At 50.2% G+C, this 19846-nt stretch overlaps 1 protein-coding gene across 8 annotated transcripts in view; it reads right to left on the minus strand.

The window, feature by feature from the left end:
• GAS7 (growth arrest specific 7) overlaps positions 1-19846 on the minus strand; it is a 212118-nt gene that overhangs the window by 51466 nt on the left and 140806 nt on the right. For all 8 annotated transcript variants that reach the window (XM_061391065.1, XM_061391066.1, XM_061391071.1 and 5 more), the window contains exon 3: positions 8440-8520. In XM_061391065.1, coding sequence (XP_061247049.1) covers positions 8440-8520 — 81 coding nt within the window. The remainder of the gene's footprint in view (positions 1-8439; positions 8521-19846) is intronic.

Here is a 19846-nt window from a genome sequence, read left to right on the forward strand (position 1 = left end):
AATAATGAAAAATAACATATCAAAACAAATGGGAAAGGGCCTGAATTATATTTGGAGGAAAATTCATAGCCTTAATTATTGCATTACCAAGGCCAAGAGAATAAAAATAAATGGACTAAACATTCAGCTCAAGAATTTAGAAAAAAATTTAAAAGCCAATAAAATTAATCCAAGGAAAACATGAGACAAGGATATAAATATGGCAAGAGAAATTAATAAGTTAGGAGACAGGATGATATTAGCAACTCTGGCTGGTTGAGGGGTTGAAGGGTAGAGAATGACAAAGATAAAAAAGGCAGATCAGCCTAATTTGAGAGTGAAAGAAGACACAAATGCTTAAAATTGGGAATTAGACTGCAAACAGAGACTTTTTTTTTTAATGCAAGAGATTTGATCTGTAGTTCTATGCTAATAAATACAAAACCTTCCATGAGATTCAAATGATCAAAATGATTTCAAAGAATACCAGAGACACCAAAACAAGTAAAACATTTGAAAAAGGACCTCCCTGTCAAAAGACATCAGATCAGATGGTTTTATAGGGCAAAGTCATTCAAACTCTTGAAAGAAATATATAGGCTTACACTGCACAGTATAAATACACCTGGTGACTTTCTCAGTTTATTCTACAAAGACAGCATTGCCCTGATCCTAAAACCCACCAAGGACAAGAACAAAAATGGGACCACAGTTCAGTTGACTACGAAAATGAAATATGAAAGCTCTTACCTGAGCAGGCCTTAGTTTAGAAGCAGTCACTACCTTTAATGCTACTGGGTCCTTGTAACCCAAGGTGGTCCCCATCTTCTTGAGGGCAGAGTCTTTCTGATCCTCGCTTTCTCCCACCACAGCATCCCCCCCAAAAGTGCACCCTCAACATGCCCTTGTCCCGCCTGCAGCCTCCCCCAGACTGGCGGCCCCCACGCTAACAGCGGCCAGGAACCATCTAATGCAATGGCATTTGCCCCTAATCCATCCCCTTGTTCTCGCTTCAGTTCTGGCCTGTCAGCGGTTGGCTAATTACCACTCATGTCAAAACAATTACTGGGAAAGAAAAACTAATTTTCCATTCAACCATCTCTCCCCATACAGCACCTCTCCTCTAACACCCTGTCTCACTGCATTTTACTCCAACGGTCCCCACACCTTCATCCTTGGGGATCTGAACCGTTACAGCTCGCCTGAGATGGTCCCGATGGGCATCCCCATGCCGCTGGGCCCCCTGGCTTACTGAGGGTGAGGTCAAAACTGAACACGGCCAGAGGTGGGTGCTTTAGAGGCCTCCAGCCTCCCAGGGGTAAAAATGAAATAGAATATAGTCAAAGATCACTCATATCCATAAGGACCATAATTCAGTTGGGGATACAAGAAAAAAACATATATAAAATACCAAATTCAGCTGTTTTTAAGATAAGAAAAGGGAACAGAAAGCTCTATCTAGTAACTTTAGTAACTTCAAACACAAATAGAAACACACACACACATACTTCATTCCTCTTTATGGGAAGTTAAACAAAGAGAGGGCTCTCTACAGTGAGAGAAGGGGGCATATAATTTGTAGAAAGGAGAAGTCATTTGCTGGTGGAGCGGTGGATAAAGAAACGGAAATAAGACCAACAGAGAATTGCCAGCATCATCTGCGGCCCAGAACTCACCCCCTCCCTATAACTCTGACTCCATTCCCCAACTCCAATTTGCCATGTAAGATGGTTTATTCTCCAAGCCCCAATGTCCAGGTCCTGTTCTCTAAAACACCCTAAAGATAAGACTTAACTCTTCCAAACAAGAAAACCAGCCCTGGATGCCTCCAGCAGGTGTGGCTCATCTCCTTTGTCTCTGGAATAAACAAGTAACTTCTTTCCTCAATGTAAAGCCATCTGGGAAGCCCCTGTTCTGGAAATCCTTCTCGCCTCACTCCTACGGCATCTGAACCTGGAGGAACAGGGTATCTCCCCAGGCAGGTGACAACAACCAATTCTGCAGGACATTCCTTGTAAGCGACCTGCAGTGAAAGTAAAGGGCAGGATCTGACGGTAGGCCTTTTTTAAATATGCCGATGTGCTCTGTAAATCTCAATCAAGGCAGAACCATGGCAGTCCCAAGCTTACAAGAACAAAGAACCAGGATGGGTGGGGGGGGGTGCCAGGAAAGCAGAGGCGCTGTCATGGAACCCACTTTGGGAAAGGCAACTGGGGCTGTGGGAAAGTAGGTTTTAAGTCAGGTTACCGAGGCCAATACCCACGCCAGACTGGTGGGTACCATCCCTGCCTCGCTGCCCCACTATGCCCTGTGTGGCCTTAAAAGGATGCTCTTCATCATATTCACCTTCCCAAGTGTGTGCCACATTTGGCCAGGTCTGTCTAGGGAAGAAGTTTTACATTTATAGCCCTCTGGTCTGGAAATCCTTCTGTTCTTGACATTTCTGTCTGACTACCCAGTCCCCACTGCCTCCCCGGTTGTCTAAGATGTAAACTGTATTTCCCCAAAGAGAACTTACAATCTATGTGTCTATGGATGTGAAAGGTTGGAAATTTGAGTCTATTGTCCTGGTTATCAAAGGTTAAACAGGCCTTTGCAAGGGCCCCCAGGAAAGGAACGCCAACAGGGGCATGTTTCTCAAGGAACAGGTGGAGCCGCATGCCGTTCCCCTGGGGTCAACAGTGATTCCTAGTTGAAAGCCTCGGAAGCGCTCTGGGTCCGGCAGCTTGTATCTCTGCAGCGGGCCAGGGTCTCCACTTGCTCCTATGTGGGAGGGAAAGGCTGGCTGGGGCTTCCTGATCTGGAGAAGAAGATGTGTTGGGGGTGAGGCCTAGGTTCTGAAGCCCGTTTCCTGGGGTGCTCTGCTCATAGGGGGGCACAGCTGTCTGCGTGTACTCAAAGGCGGGCCCTCCCTGATCAACAACAGACCTCACTCCCTCCCCTGCAATCTGGCTTTCCTCGGCTGCTGGAGGCAGGCTGCTTGTCCAAGCATGACCCCTCAGCAGAGTCAAGCCCCAGGCTGGGCAAAGCCAGAATCTGAACCCAGGCTTCCCAACACCCCCACTCCCAGAGCAGCTCAATAAGTGACAGATTTCCTCCATCCCGAAGGGAAACACAATGTAAGTTCAACCCACGTCTGTCCGGGCCTAGAAGCTCAGAAAGGAATTCACTCTCCATGCATGCCTGCCTGCTCTGTCATCTGATAGGGCAGCCACCAGTCACAGGTGGCTATTCAAATTCTAACACGTTACATTTAAATATAATCCAAATGCAGGGTGGTACCCAGGATGGGATCCCAGAACAGGAGGACAACATTGAAAAAGCTGGTGAAATCAAATGAAATTCAGACTAGTTAATAATACTGTACTACATTGATGTCTTAGTTTTGATAAATGGACTTAAGTTATGTAATGTGACATTAACATTAGGGGAGCGACTTCCCCAGAAGTTCAGTGGTTAAGACTCCACCTTCCAATGCAGGGTGCCTGGGTTCCATCCCTCGTCGGGGATCTAAGATCCCACATGCCATGTGGTGTGGCCAAAAAATAAATGAATACATAAAACATTACTGGAAACTGAGTACAGGCTATATAAGAACTCTCTGTACTGTCTTCACAATTTCCTTTTGTAAGCCTAAAATTATTCTAAAACTTGAAAAGTACTAAGTTAAATAAAACGAAAACTTCATTCTTCAGGCAGAGCAGATATATTTCAAGTATTCGGGAGCTGCATGTGGTCAACGGCTACCATACTGGGTAGAGACAGAACATTTCCGTTAGGGCAGAAAGTTCTAGAGGTCTGTGCTGGCATCCACTGGACCCAGCAACTCTTACCTGAAATTCCCAGAACTTTATTTTTAACTCGTGTTTTCTTTCCATCTGCCTATTACTATTTCTCTCCATATGAATCATTATTGCTGCATGGCATGTTAAACCAGCCCAAAGATGGTTTGTAATACATGCTGCTGCTGCTGCTGCTGCTGCTGCTAAGTCGCTTCAGTCGCGTCTGACTCTGTGCGACCCCATAGACGGCAGCCCACCAGGCTCCCCCGTCCCTGGGATTCTCCAGGCAAGAACACCTGAGTGGGTTGCCATTTCCTTCTCCAATGCATGAAAGTGAAAAATGAAAGTCAAGTTGCTCAGTCGTGTCCGACTCTTCGCGACCCCATGGACTGCAGCCTACCAGGCTCCTCCACCCATGGGATTTTCCAGGCAAGAGTACTGGAGTGGGGTGCCATTGCCTTCTCCTTAATACATGCAGTAGTTACTGAACAGAGCCTTCGGTATTCTGTTGGGGTTTCAAGTTGACTTGCATGGACCCCACTGGGAAACCCTGGCATTAAATACTTCTAATAAAGTTACTGAATAAACACAGCTCCCACTGTGATCCAAGAGGAGGCCACACACTTTCCACACATGGAAAGTCCTGGGTCCGGTGCTGACTCAAAGTGGCCCCCAACATTCCAAGAGTGGAGTCCAGATTGTGGGGAGTGGGTACTGGGTGTTTCAGGTCTCTCCCCGGCTATAACCCGGCTGCTGAGCTTCAGGCATCAGACAAACCTGGACCAAGAACAAACTGGCCCTGTCCACAGTGGTCCTGCCAACCCTCTTCAGAAGCTCAACTCAAGGGTAAACCTGAGGGAACTCCCTGGCAATGCCAGTGGTTAGGATTCTGGGCTTTCACTGCCGGGGGCATGGGTTCAATCCCTAGTCGAGGATTTAAGATCCTGCAAGCCAAGTGGTGTGGCCAAAAGAAAAAAAGTCAACCTGAGCCCCAAGGTCGCCTCCACCCCTCTGCCTCCTTGAAGGGGCATTATCTAAGCTTGGCTTAGCTGGGTTCACTTGTGGTTCCCACCCATATTCTTCCTGGCCTGTTTGTCCATGACCTTCAGGAACGACCATATGGGATGCTTGTAGTCAGTAAACGTGGTTGTTTTCCTCCCACATCATCCTTACGCCCCCACCCACCTTGCAGGTAACCCCCAACCCCATCACTGCTAACCAAGAGCTGCCCAGTGGCTTCAAGTGGGGAGCTGCATGGAAAGACAAGACACCTCCGCTGCTTTTCACCCCCTATCCCAACCCTCACACTCAGAAGGAAATCCCAACAATACCTTCCTCTGGACCCTGACTTCCCCCGCCCCCATCACCTACCACCCTTCTTCTTGTCCCCCACCCTCCAGCCACACGGGTCTGCTTTCCATTCGCAAATGTGCCAAGATCACTTCCACGCCAGGGCCTTTGCACCCGCTGTCCCCTGGCCCAGAACACTCCACCACCACCCTCCACACACACCGTCTCCTCCTTGTCTTTAAAGCTTGACCTAAAGTGAGGCCGTCCCTGATGCCCCAGTCATCTGTCCCGCTGACCATGCAACGAACATCTGATCAAGTTCACATTTGCCTGTTTATCCAACTTGCCCATTAGCATGTAGCTCCTGGGACCAGGGACCCCATAAGTCTGGCCTGCCTGAGGATGTACCCCCAGTACTGAGAACGATGTCTGCACATTCTTTGAATGGAAAAGCTTCAATTCCATCACTGCTGCTCTGCAGAAGCAGGAGCAGAACAAAAGGGGCTTCAATCCAGGGCCCTGAGTGGTCTCCAGGCAAGGCGCCCACAGCCCCAGGAACTCGAGGATGGGGATGGTCAGCTTTTGAAGCAACCTCATGTCTTCATCAAGTCTATTTCTCTCTCCACAATAAAAATCAATCTCCTGAAAGCTGCTTATAAAACTGAAAGAAAGAATGGCTGGGAAAATCCTGGTGCTGCTCCCCTGTAGGGAGAAATACCAACCTAGCTATTGCTTTATTTTTCAAGATTCTATTTAAAAACCAGAAAAGAAGATGTCAGGGTATCACAGATCCTGCCTTAGCCTCACTAGTGGGTTCTCTTCTCTTCCACCCCAGAGGGCGGATGGAGAGTTGACATGTGTGTTCACGCCCCAGGGCAGAGAGGACCACAAATCACAGCCATGGAGGGCTGGACAGGACCTGAGCCGCATCTTCCTCCCGTTTATAAGTGGGCAAAGTGAGGCCTGGCAAGGAGCAGGGATGTGCCTGAGACCTCAATCTAAGGAGCTGCAATGTCACAAATCTAAGATGTCACTGGTTGTTAGAGGCACACTTATTTTAAGCACTAGCGAGAAAGAAAAAAAAAAGGATGCTTCCAATTAGACTAGGACACACCACTGATTTTCAAGATATTAAAACTGGGAAATAAAACGTGGGCCTGAGGACGTCTCTGGTGGTCTAGTGGTTAATACTCCGCACTCCCACTGCAGCGGGCGCAGGTTTCATCCTTGGTCAGGAGGATGGCACATGCCAGGGTCAAAACAATTAATTAATTAAATAAAACTGCTATCTTCAAATAAATCTTAAAAACAAAACAAAACCAACCCAAAAACGTGGGTCTGAGAATCCAGAGCTGGGGTCCTGCGTGTTTTGTGGCTGCTTCTCATTGTCATAGGCTGTAGTCCATCGTCTGACCCCCGAGTAGTGCTGAGCTGAGGTTCTGAGTCCTTCTAGAACAGAGCTTCCGAGCCGGGCACTGCTGACATGCACGGCTGGACAGCCCTCTGCGGTGGGGCGGTGCTGTCCTGTGTACTGTCGGGGGTTGAGCGGCATCCCTGGCCTCTCCCCATTAGATGTCTGGAGCACCACCCCCTACTGGTGACATCCAAGAATGTCCCCCGGAAGGCAAAATCACCCCCGAGTTGAGAACCACTACGGACGGAGTCAGAGTAGAGAAGCCAGAGAAGAAGCTGAGCCAGAGAAGCTTAAGTTTGATGTGGACAAACACACACAAGGACAGAAACACCGAGTTAAATGGGGTCCAGTCCAGGCATTCTCCTAGCTGATGTGTGATCTCCAAAGGTGGAGAGAGGAGGCAGGATTTCCAACTCTATTTGACTACAAAGCCCTTTCTGGCAGAGACCTGGGAAGGAGGTGCCCCGGGCTGCAGGGGGTTGAGGCAGAGGAGGGAGGTCGGGGGCCACACTCTCTGTCTGATGCCCTGCCCACCCTGGCAGTTCTCCCTGGATCTGAGCCTCTCCCCACAACCCCCCTTCTGGGGGCTGGCTCCGTCCACAGCAAAGAGGGGACAGGATGCTTCTGGGGACGGTGCCAGGGGCAGCAGGCTTCGGAGAGCTGACCGCACTGACCTAAAGGGCAAGCTTTCCAAACTGGCTCCGGCACAACCCGGCTGTGCAGGGTTATCACCTGTCATCTCACACGCCCCAGCCTCTCCCTGCCCGTGTCACATCCCTGTCCTGCTCTGGGGACCCCCCTGTGGTTGCAAAAGACAGCTGGGTTTCCTCTCTAGTGTCTAGGTGGCCTGGAGCCAGCCAGGATAGAGGGCCACACCTCACAGTATTCACACCAGCATTTCTATTGTTAAAAAAACACAAGAACAGCAACAAAAGACAAGGCAGTGTGCCGGGAAATGCCTATGGTCATATGACCACTAGGAAGGCTAACTGGCCCCATTTCTGGGGACTCGGTCTGAGAATGTAGCCCTGGCTGCATCCCCAGGAAACCAGGAGGAAATGCCCCATTTTTCTGCCCCACAGGGGGTTCCTTCTTAAATTTAAGTTAAAAAAAAAAAAAAAAGTGTGTGTGTGTGTATATGCATATATACACAAAAATATAAATAAAAACATTTTAATAGCCTAGAAGAACTTTTCATGAAAAGCAGCCCCCCATCCCTTCTATCAGGCCTCAGATGATTCTCCAGGTCTATTCTGCCACCACTTCGGTTCTGAATTCTGCTGACGGTAGTAATCTTTATGTGTGTGAGTGCTAAGTCGCTCAGTCATGTCCAGTCTGCAACCCCATGGACTATAGCCCACTAGGCTCCTCTGTCCGTAGTATTCTCCAGGCAACAATACTGGAGTGGGTTGCCATGCCCTTCTCCAGGGATCTTCCAGACCCAGGGACTGAACCTGTGTCTCTTACGTCTCCTGCATTGGCAGGTGGGTTCTTTACCACGAGCGCCACCAGGGAAGCCGAGCAATCTTCACTAAATAATGCGCTGGCATCACATTTTGATTTCTCAGTGGTGGAGGAGACCTAAAGACGCCCTGTTAGGAGTAAACATCTGCCTCCTTAACCTCTACCCCTTGATGTCTTCTGAAACCACGTGGAGTGAATCTGCCGCTGCTCAGGTCCTCACGCCGGCAGACAGGCAAGAGCTCTGCTGCCTCACCTCACCCAGCCATTCCCCTCCTCTAAGCACCCGAGGGGAGTGAGAGAGACCAGAGCTGCAGCTGGCACTGCCAGAGTGAAACCATCCCACAGGGCAACAGCCTACGGGACCTCCGAGCCCTCGAGACCCCTCCCGGGTTTGGCCCATGAGATCCACAGCCAGGTTTCAGATCCAGGCTCCAGAAGCTGGGCCTCTCCCATGAAGGTGCATGTGAGTGTGGTCCATCCCGATGCCCTGAGATAGCGTGTGGACAGTACCTGTTGGAGGCAGAGAGCTCCTGTGAGGGCCAGGGCTGGCTGGAATCCCAGAAGAACTGCTGGGACGCTCCCAGGTGGTCTCTGGTCAAAGAAAGAAAAAAAAAAGAAAATCGTATTGAGAATTTCCTCGGGCAGAAGCTCTGAGTGTCACGGAGCTGCACTGGATCACCTGCTTCTTTGACTCCAGGAAGCCAGAATCTGCCTTCTGCTCCCATATAATTGTCTCTCCTGCCCCCCAGGGCAACAAAGCTTCTCTTTATTGGGGACCCTTCTCCATGAAGCTGGGACCAAAAGGTGGCCTCCTGGTTGGGACCCTCTGAAACAGTCCCCAATGCCCCTCCCTTCCCCCCTCACACATCTCCACTTCAGTTCCTTATCCTGGAACCTCAACTGCCAACTGGGCATCACTCCCCAAATGCCCACTGTCATCTGAAACCCCAAAACCCAGAGGAAGGAGCCCTGGGCAGGGGTCTGGACAGAGACCCAGGTTCTGTGTCTTGTGAAGATGACTCCCTTCCTGCTTCTCCAATTCCACACCTTGTGTGAATTACAGCTGCTGTGTTTGATCACACACTTCTCTCTCCTCTGATGCCCAGCCAGAAATAAAGCTAATATTGTAGCTATACGATCAGCCCCCAAACGCTACTTCACCCATTTCACAGCTGTGAGCAAAGACTTCTCATTAAGTTATCTACTGAAAAAAAAAACACAATGCCTTCTCGGGACTTCCCTGGAGGTCCAGTGGTTAAGAATCCCCCTTCCAATGCAGGGGACACGGGTTCAATCCCTGGTCGAGGAACTAAGACCCCCACATGCTGCAGTTAACCCTGAGCTCTGCAACTACTGAGCTGGACTTCTGTGGGTATCTTTCCAAAACAATTAAAAGGGCCGACAGCACAGCGGTTGTTAGTTGCTTAGTTGTGTCCGACTCTTTGTGACCTCCATGAGCTGTAGCCTGCTGGGCTCCTGTGTCCGTGGGATTTCCTAGGCAGGAATAATGGAGTGGGTTGCTGTTTCCTTTTCCAGGGGATCTTCCTGACCCAGGGATTGAACGTGGGTCTCCTGCATTGCAGGCAGATTCTTTACCATCTGAGCCACCAAGTAAAAGCAGTGAGTCTAGAGCCAAATGCCTGGGTCTAAACGAGCTCTGCCTCTCATCACCAGGTTTGATCTTGACCAAGCTCATCGTCCCCTTGGTGCCTTAGCTTCCTCCTCTGTAAAATGAGACCAAGAGTGGCATCCACCCAAGACAGCTGCTATGTTCATGCCAAATGCCCATTTACAAGTATTTAGTGTCAAGTTATTGTTAAAGTTAATCTGATATATGGATATGACATTATTGAATCCAAAATTCGATTACTGAAAATTCAATTGTTTCGAATATTAAAAACAAAAACAAGCACAACCTTCCCATAGCTTCTCTCAGCTGAGATTCGAGAGAACTGGGGTCTTTGCCTCAGTTCTGCTTCTCATCTGCTGGGCAGCCTTGGGCAAGTCACGCTATCTCTCTGGTCCTCTGATTATTTACCTAAAATGAAAGGGTTGGGCTGACTGGTCTTTTTAGGTCCCAAGACTCTTGCCCCCAGACTTTGATCAAAACCTTGAGACCCACTGTTTGGACTTTAGGGTTTTATGGCTCTAGCAGTTGGGTGGTAATACGGCTCTTTCACGTCTTAAGGGAGAGAAAATGGGGGGAGCAAGGGAAGCTGCGGGGAGAATGTGACCAGGAACGAGAGAGCAGAGGGATCTTCCAGGAGGGACAACCAGAGGGCAGGCTCAGTGGCCTCCCTGGAGGAGGACGGACACCTGGGCTGGAGCTGAGAGCACCATGACCTGGAGACTGTGTGAAGACCACAAGCCTGCTCGGAGGTCGAGGGCAGTGCAAAGTGGTCTAGGCCTGGCCGCTTGTGACCTGTGACCTTTGGAAGCCACCTGTGTTTTGTTTTTCTCAACTGTAAAATGGGGATGAAGATGGCACCTAAACAGGGCTGTAATAGCATGAAGCAGGATGACAGGGGCACACAGTAGGTGCCTTATCGGAGTTGAGTAAAGCAAACAGATCATGGAGGCTGGATGTGAAAATGCGGGGGAAATTCAGATGTTAAAACAGCCTCCCTACAACATGAGGTGGGTTCCCCTTGGGACCAGACATAGCCTGCAGCCTCGTTTCCAAAAAGACCTTCCTTTCTGCTGCCAGATCGGCCTGACCACACTGCTGCCTGCACGCCCACAGCACCCAACTCAGGCTCTCTCCTCCAACCTGGCCCCCCGCGGCTCTGGGGACCAACCTTCATGGCTTCATCAGCTCCCCTTGGGTCCCCCCACCCACCTCCAATCAGTTCCCAGAGCCTAGAGGCATCCACCTCCATCACATTCCTCATTCCATCTCACCCCTAACATGTCTCCCCACTTGGGGGTCAGCACTCACCTGGAGAGTCCCCTGTGGAGCCCTTTTCAATATGGCACAGAGAATAAAGTCCAAACTTTGCATCCACCCCCACCCACTGCCCCACTTCTCAGTCAGCAAGGCTCTAGCACAGGCACCTTATCTGTCTGTCCAGAGGGATCCACGCTGACCTCACTCCAGCCCAGGTAACACACTCACTGGTCTCAGATCGTCTTTGCTGTAGCTGTTCACACACCCCCAATCGCCTCCTGCCCCCCACTCTTGGTGTCAGAATCCTGTCCATTTGTCAAGTCCCAACAACAATGCTTCTCCCTCCATGCAGCCCTCCCAGGGGTCTCCAGACCCTGAAATCACAGGAAGATGCTGCCTGCAGTCAGAATCCCGCTCTACATGCTGGATTCCAAAGGAAGGCCCCGTGCCCTGCACTAACTGACCTGGGTCACTCACCGGCCCCCAGAGGCTGGAGACCCTTATCCCTGTAAGGACTGAATCTCTCTGCCCAACCTCTGCCAGGGCTCCATCATGGACAATGCAGATGCCTGAAGGATTCCACCCAGTCCACCTCCTGGTCTTGGCCAGCTCGGGTCAACACAAAACACAAAGCCACTTCGAGCCTGGGGCAGGAACGGGGCCAGCCCGGGCATACATCTGGAGAGAGTCCCTGGGGCTCTAGCTGAATGATCTCATCCGCAGCAGGAAAAATTGCCCCAGATGACCACACCACCCACAGGGAGGAAGCCATTCCCAGGTCTTTTCCTCTAAGAGACTCCCTAATCTATTTACAGCACACCAGGCTCCTTGACGGAGCCAAAGCACCAAAGCAAAACTGAAATGGCAGCTTGGGGCTCAAGTTACCCTGGACTGGGGCCCCCTTGAGTCCTCTGGGCTTCCATTCTGGGGCTCTAGGTCATTTCAGGTGACCATCCAGACTCCTAACAGTTGCTCCCATGCAGGTCCCAAAGGCCCCAGGGGGGAGCGGGGGGAATCAGTGAAGACAGAATGGAAGGAGTGAGACCCTCGCTTGGAAAACTTCTGACCAATTCATGAGAAAACATGTTTTATTTCTAAAGGCAATTCTAACTCAATTTGAACTTTTCTCGCTGAAACCAGGGAATCCAGGCACACATAAATGAGCTGACTGCTGAGCGTGGATCAAATCAGACCAAGGGAGGTTGCTATTCCAGCCAACCACGTGAAAAGCCAGAAATTTCCACTTCCCCATTACAGCAGCTGCTCTGTGTAGAATAAAACTTTTAGAGAGTGTGAAGTTGAAAGGTGGAAAGTGATGTAAATCTGGTTTCAGAGCACAGATACCCCCTCCTTAAAATAATCATCATAACTATTATTATGATGATTATTTAAAAAAAAAAAAAAGCAAGGCAGACGTTATTAACTTTAAAGTCACCTCTAAAGTTCACCTCCCTTTGTTAAGGCAGCTTCCTGCATGCAGTATAGGTATTGGGAGAGTCAGTGAGCCCCTGGACCTAGGCCACTGGTCTCGGTGATCGGCCTACGGTGGATCTGTAAGCCTTGCCCCCTCCCTGCTCGCCCTCCACCTCCCACCCTCTACCTCACACACCAGTAGACTCCTGGCTCATGACTGACTCATTTTCTTGGCGGGGTAGTGGCTCTCTGTTGCCCCCACTGGCTATCAAGTGAAATAACCATAGGTACCAGCCGAGGACTTCCCTGATAGCTCAGTTGGTAAAGAATCCGCCTGCAATGAGGGAGACCTGGGTTCAGTCCCTGGATTGGGAAGATCCCCTGGAGAGAGGAATGGCTACCCACTCCAGTATTCTGACCTGGAGAATTCCATGGACTGTATAGTCCATGGGGTGGCAAAGAGTCTGACAAGACTGAGTGACTTTCCCTTTCACCAGCTGAGGAAGAAATGGGTTCTGGGGTCCTGCTCACACACAGTATGGATGCCCTTGGGAGAGACAGAACACGTGGAAACAGAAGGACACAAAACCTTCTCGCAAACAACCTCTCTCAGGGAATTTTCTGGTGGTGCAGGGGTTAGGATTCTACACTTGCATTTCAGGGGGCTGGGGTTGGATTCCAGGGAACTAAGATCCTGCAAGCCATGAGGTGCATCCAAAAACCTTTCAGAATTGGAAGGAGAAGTGGACATGTCTACAAAACTGGGTTCACGAGGACTTCGTTGTTTTAAGAAAGGAAAGAAATGCAAGGGAACCTGGCCTGGGTGTTTAATATGTTGTCGCTTTGGCTGTGTCAGACTCTTTCCACCCCATGGACTGTAGCCCTCCAGACTCCTCTGTCCATGGGATTCTCCAGGCAAGAATACTGGAGTGAGTTGCCATGCCCTCCTCTGGGGATCTTCTTGACCCAGGGATCGAACCCACATTTCTTATGTCTCCTGCATTGGCAGGCAGGTGCTTTACCACTAACACCACCTGGGTGTTTAAAAACACCCCTCAAATATTCTAAGGCAACCTGGAGGTGTTCCTAAGAGCTCAGGGGTCACACAGAGGTTTGCATCTCAGGTCCACCCCTTGTAACTGGGTCCTCAATCTTAGTTTTCTTACAGTGAGGGCTTCCCAGGTGGCGCTAGTGGGAAAGAATCTGCCTGCGCATGCAGGAGATGCAAGAAACAGGTTTGATCCCTGGGTTGGGAAGATCCCCTGGAGTAGGTAATGGCAACCCACTCTAGTATTCTTGCCTGGAAAACTCCATGGGCAGAGGAACCTGGAGGGGACCTGGAGGGGTACAGTTCATGGGGTCACAAAGAGTTGAACACAACTGAGCATACAAAGTGGGGTAACACGATTGTAGTCTCGTGGTCCTGCGATGAGCAGCCAACGAGCATATACAGCACAGTCTCTGAGACAGAGGAAGCCCTCAAGACTTTAATGACAAGAATAAAACAAACCCCTCTCCATTCTTTCCTTCCTTCCCTCCCTCCGCCTCCCAGCTTCCACCCCACCAGCTCCTCCCGCCCCACTCTGCCCCATCCACCTTCACAGAGCACATCTCCCAAAGGGAGAGCAAGGGCAGGCTCCCTCTGTGATGCTGACAGGTTAGAGGTGTGAGAATGCACGTCAGAGCTGAAGGGGGTCCCTGAGTTAACCAGAGAAAGTTCCCTCCACGCGGCAGCCCACAGGCTCCTTATGCAACCCTGTGATCTGGGCGGGGCAGGGGTCCTGATGCACACTTCATAGGTGATACAGAGGCCAGTGGATGAACCAGTGGCCCCGGCAATGCCCTGGCCCTTTGATACCGGCCTGAGCCAAGCTCTGGACTGGCTCCAGCTGGCTCAGTCCTGCAAGAGCGGGGTCGGGAGCTGCCAGAGAAATTCTAGTGGGAGGAGATGCGGGGCCCACCTGGAATACTCTGAGCCTGTCCTTCAATCCCTTTAGGATCCCCAACCTCCTCATAGAGCACAGACTCGGGCAAACACAGCAGGAATCCCTGAACTTGAGCCAGCAGTGACGAGGGCTGATGCCACACAAGAAGAAGGGTGTCTGGTCACTGAACCAACAGCTGTGGGCAGCCAACTGCCAGCTCACAGATATTATGATCCCTGCTGTGTGGCTGAGAAAACTGTAGATGGGTCCTGAAAAGGAAATCGCATCAAATCAAAGCCTGGACACTCAGGACCCAGGCCCTCAGCACAGTGATTTGGTAAAGCTCCAGGCCTGTTTCCCAAACTTGGCCTCTTATCAGGATCATTGGGGGCCATCTGCTGAAGCCACAGATTCCCAGACCCTGTGCCCAAAGGTTCTGGTTTAGCAGATCTTGGGTGGAATCCAGAAGTTAGCATTTTAATAAGTAGTCTCAGGGATTAATCAGATGTGGGAAAAACGGGGTAGAGTCCACAGTAAAATCATGACAGGAACCAGCCAGACTGGGAGGTACCCGGATGAGACACAAACCCCAGGGGAGGGGTCAGGTGTGATCACTGCAGACAGTGACTGCAGTCACGAAATTAAAAGATGGGAAAAAAAGCTATGACAAACCTAGATAGTGTATTAAAAAGCAGAGACATCACTTTGCCCACAAAGGTCCATATAGTCAAAGCTACCATTTTTCTAGTGGTCATGTACAGATGTGAGAGTTGGACCGTGAAGAAGACTGAGCACCAAAGAATTGATGCTTTCCAACTGTGGTGTTGGAGAAGACTCTTGAGAGTCCCTTGGACAGCAAGGAGATCAAACCAGTCAATCCTAAAGGAAATCAACCTAGAATATTCATTGGAAGGACTGATACTGAAGCTGAAGTCCCAATACTTCGGCCACCTGATGCAAAGAGCCCACTCATTGGAAAAGACCCTGATGCTGGGAAAGATTGAGGGCAGGAGGAGAAGGGGGTGACAGAGGATGAGATGGTCGGGTGGCATCAATGACTCAATGGACATGAGTTTGAGCAAGCTCCAGGAGATGGTGAAGGACAGGAAAGCCTGGTGTGCTACAGTCCATGTGGTCAAAAAGAGTCGGACATGACTCAGTGACTGAAAAAAACAACACGAAGCAAGACGTGTGACAGCAATGTATGGAAACTTAAGGAGCCCTTGGAAATGCCATGTCCATCCTGATGTTTTAAAAATATCAGGATTATAATATCTGTGCGCAAAAGCCTCTGCTTTGGCCTGTGGCTTTATTATCTATTTTAGCTTCTGGGAGAGCCTTATGAATCACACAGACCATCACAAACCCTTTAGCACGACTGAGTCCTTAGGGTTTTTCCTAGAAGAGGAGCCGATGAAGAGGAGAGGGTAGAAAGCATTGTAGAGAAGGAAGCCCAGTGTCAGGAGAAGGTTCTAGCCTGTGGGCAGGCTGCAGAAGGAAGCACTCCAACAGGGCCTGGCCTTCCCCAGGAAACCTTATCTTAAGCTTCTGGGGCAAAGTCCTGAACTGGAAAGATAAGTTTTACGCAATCCTGGTCCCAGGTGCTTGGCGTGGATGGAGCTGGCAGGTCAGGGCTAGTGGGATATTCTCAGCCCGGCTGGGACACTCACGGTCCTGTGTTTTCCCCACCAGCATCACTCAGGCTTTCTGAACCCTGTGAATAGGCACGAGGCTGGGAAGGGGCGCTGAGAGCTCAGAGTATTGCCCCTGCCCTCGGGGACTTGGATGAGCTCTTCCTAGCTCAGCTGCAACACTTGCTTTCAAATCCAGTCCGCCCAGAGCTGTGCTCCGAGGGCTGGGACTGTGTCAAACAAATGCCTTGCTGTTTCCCTGGTTGCCAGTATGCAGGCAGTCAATAGATGTTTGATGAATGAATGAAGACTCAGTTCAAAGCCCTGTTAGAAGTCAGTCCAGTTACACTGCCAGTGGCTGATGTTAAAAATGAGTAAGTGCATATACGTGTGTATAGATAAAAAGATACACAGAGGACAGAAACAAAGAAGGGCCATGGAGACCAGAAAGTGAAATTCAAAGTGTTACTTGTTCAGTCATGTCCAACTCTTTGTGACCCCGTGGACTGTAGCCTGCCAGGCTCCTCTGTCCATGGGATTCTCCAGGCAAGAATACTGGAGTGGGTTGCTACGTCCTCCTCCAGGGAATCTTCCTGACCCAGGGATCGAACCCACATCTCCTGCATTGCAGGGAGATTCTTTACCCTCCGAACCATCCATATGGAGAGCAGAGAGAGCACCAATTCCCCCTCGCAGACTATGAAGCACAAATCAAGCCAGTTGCCCAACCCAAAAAGAGCCCAGAACATACACAGGTGGGTCACAGGAAAGCAATTACAAATGACCCATAAGAAAAGATGCTTCCTCTCAGTCAAAATTGGAGAAGTGCAGTCTAAGACACTTTTTTTCCCCCACCCATTGGATCTTTTTCTGCTAAATGGCTGCTAAAGAGAAAAGGCAAGTCTGCAGAGAAAAATATGTATGAAATCAACCCAGGAACCGACATCATGAGATCCCAGAGACCCAGGACAAACAACGCAGCTGATTTTTCGGTTCTTAAGTGGGGGCTTTTGTGAGATACCCCATGTCCTTCTAATAAAGGTCTTTTATTTTTTCCCCATAAACTGTTCAGGTGGGCTTCTATTTCTCTACAAGACAGTCTCTGCCCACCTACAATCCCCAAACGGCACTGCCCTGTAACAACCAACACCAGTCCCAGGGCCATTAGATCCACATCTGGAACCTCTTTCTGTGACCAGGCTAAATTGTGATGTCTTAAGATGCCCTCAAGTAGGGCTTCCATAACCTCTCCAAGGGGGGTTAAAAAGTCACAACATTCAACTATTCAGAAGCTTCTCTACCCACGAACTGGTATTTTCCACTCAAACATCATCTTTTTGCTTTGTTTTCTGAGAAACTCAACATCTATGGACTCCCCTTGCTCTGCTTTGCTAATGCAGATTTAGAAGACTTTCCAGTAAAAGGTGTGACTTTACATTTTATAAATAATGCTCAGAACCACTGAGAGTGTTGCTTTTCCCAAGCTGGAAGAAACTGTCAGAAAGAGCTCTGGTTATTTTGGGAAAAAGGAATCAGCAATCGTCTCCGCGAGGTGTAGCCATGAAGACACTTCCAAGGCTGCTGGGCCCCTGGGAAAGGCGGGCCAGCCCCCAAGGCACAAGCAGCCCCAAAGCACCTTCAGGTGCCTGGTCTTTATCATGAACCCACACTGCACAACAGGTATAGAAATTCTGGGCGAAAGGAGCTCTTCTCAAACATCAAGAAAGGGCATTCAGGGTAGAGAGGACGACACAGGGTAGAGAGGAAGAAATGGGCAGAGTTGAATCTAAAAGGCACATCTAGTTATTGTTGTTTAGTCACTGAATCGTGTCTGGCTCTGCGCGGCCCCTGGACTGTAGCCTGCCAGGCTCCTCTGTCCATGGGACTCTCCAGGCAAGAATACTGGAGTGGGTTGCCATGCCCTCCTCCAAGGGATCTTCCGGACCCAGGGATCGAACCCGTATCTCCTGCATTGGCAGGAGCTACCAGGAGAGTTTCCTCATCCAGTAAGGGAGATGCTAAAACGCTGGGAAAAGGGGCAACCTCCTCCAACTTTAGATGATCTGAGCGTCACCTGGAGGGCTGGTTAAGCCCGAGATTGCGGGGCCACCCCAGAGGGTCTGATTCAGGGGGGCTGGGGGGAGGCCCGAGACACTGCGTTTCTAACAAATGCGCAGGTGATGCTGATGCTGCTGGTCTGGGGACCCTACTTTGAGAACCGCAGACGCAGACTAAGACAAGGAAGAACAGAGTTCTTTGCCACAGTTCACATACAGGGGCTGCTGATAAAGCTGTGGGGGGTGGGGGGATCCAAAAAACCTGTTTTGAAAAGTACATCAAGCCAACCCACGAATTACTTCTGACTTGAAAGCATCCACTGCTTACCCTTTCCCCCCAAAACAAGTATGTTGCTGAAAACCGCAACAGATAGTGTAATTGGCCTGAGAAATTCAGAGAAAGAAAAAGTGAGTCTCACTGCGAAGATGCTCTGAAAGCAAAGAAGAAATCTGTCAGGATCACAGATGTTCAGGTTGTTGTGGAAGCCTCTTAAGGATTTCCACTCCATCCTTAAAACCTGCTAGTTAAGGTGGCTTTGCGCTTGCACACCTGGTGGGGGTGGGGCTTCCCTGGTGGCTCAGTGGTAAAGAATCTGCCTACCAATGCAGGAGACATGGGTTTGATCCCTGGGTCAGGAAGATACCCTAGAGGAGGAAACGGCAACCCGCTCCAGTATTCTTGCCTGAGAAATCCCACAGACAGAAGAGCCTGATGTGCTGCAGTTCATGGGGTAGCAGAGTTGGACACAATAGCTTGCAATAGGAATTCATGCTTCCTATTCATCAAAGAGTTGAGCCAGCTGGGTGGGATATTGTATCAAAAAATGCTGTGCTCCTTGGCCCCTTCTGTCCTGCTTCCCAAGGCTTCCCTGCTCTGTCCAATCTGTACCTTTTTCTGCAGCATCTCCCCCATTAGTACATGTGAATTTTATACAAAAGCAGCTGAAAGCAACTGAAGTCTTTATCTGTAGCAGGGGATGACGGGGGAGGAACGGGGGGCAGGGAGGGAGAAAAGAAGAGGGAGGAAGGAGAAATGGAGAGGGAGGAGGGGACAGGGTCCTTGACTCCTGCCTAGCACACACCTCCTTCCATGGCACAGATCATGGGGCCTGGCATTCTTGGATGCTTCTTGCACCATACAAAAAAGACCAGGCCCCGTTCAAGCTCCAGTTGCGCATCTCAGCTCCAGAAGAGTCCCCAGAACACAAGACCACCTCTGCACAGGAACTGAGGAAGGCGGGATGTTATGCCAGGCTGGACGCACAGATAGGCAATAACCACAGCCGGCAGGAGGGCAGCGTCTCATTTGACAGGAATGTCCAGGAGGCCCGCTAGGGGCAAGGCCCAGCCCATGATCTGTCCAAGGACAGCAAGATCCTTCAGTGGAGGCTCCCAGAGCCCACGCCCAGCCCAGCATCCCGCTCCTGGAGAGCACGGGCAAACAACACTCATCCCGCTCCACTAACTTTTCAGCCTATTCTCCTCCCACGCCTCCTGGAAGAGCATTGCCTACTCTGGATTCCAACTTGGACCGAAACAACAAGAAGCTGTTCCCAAACTCCAAGATCTTCCTCCAGTGATGAAGGTCTGATTGCCGGGAGCCATGCCAACTCTCCGTACAGAGGCGCATCCCCAAATTTCAAGGGGGTGATGAACACAGTGGTTCGGCAATTCCTGGTTGCACAGGATTTCGGAGTTGGAAGGGACCTTCAGGGGTCTACTTAGGCAGCAAAGAGAATGGGCTGCAACCCACGAGGAAAGTCTCCTTCAGTGATCTCATCTCCACCAAGAAGCGCTCACGAAGTCCTTTGCATTGTGTTCGCCCACACCGCCCCTGCAAGGAGCAGTCCAAGCGCATAACTGGAGATGGGCACAGAGGAGGCACTGAATAAACACTTGTGGCTTGATAACCAATCCACGTGGTCCTGGCCCACTTGCTCATCAGATATAAGCTATGGATAATTTCCATTTTTGCCAAGAATCCCACTGACTCCAAGGGACCTA

This window comes from Bos javanicus, chromosome 19, assembly GCF_032452875.1.
Source record: "Bos javanicus breed banteng chromosome 19, ARS-OSU_banteng_1.0, whole genome shotgun sequence".
Classification (NCBI taxonomy): domain Eukaryota; kingdom Metazoa; phylum Chordata; class Mammalia; order Artiodactyla; family Bovidae; genus Bos; species Bos javanicus.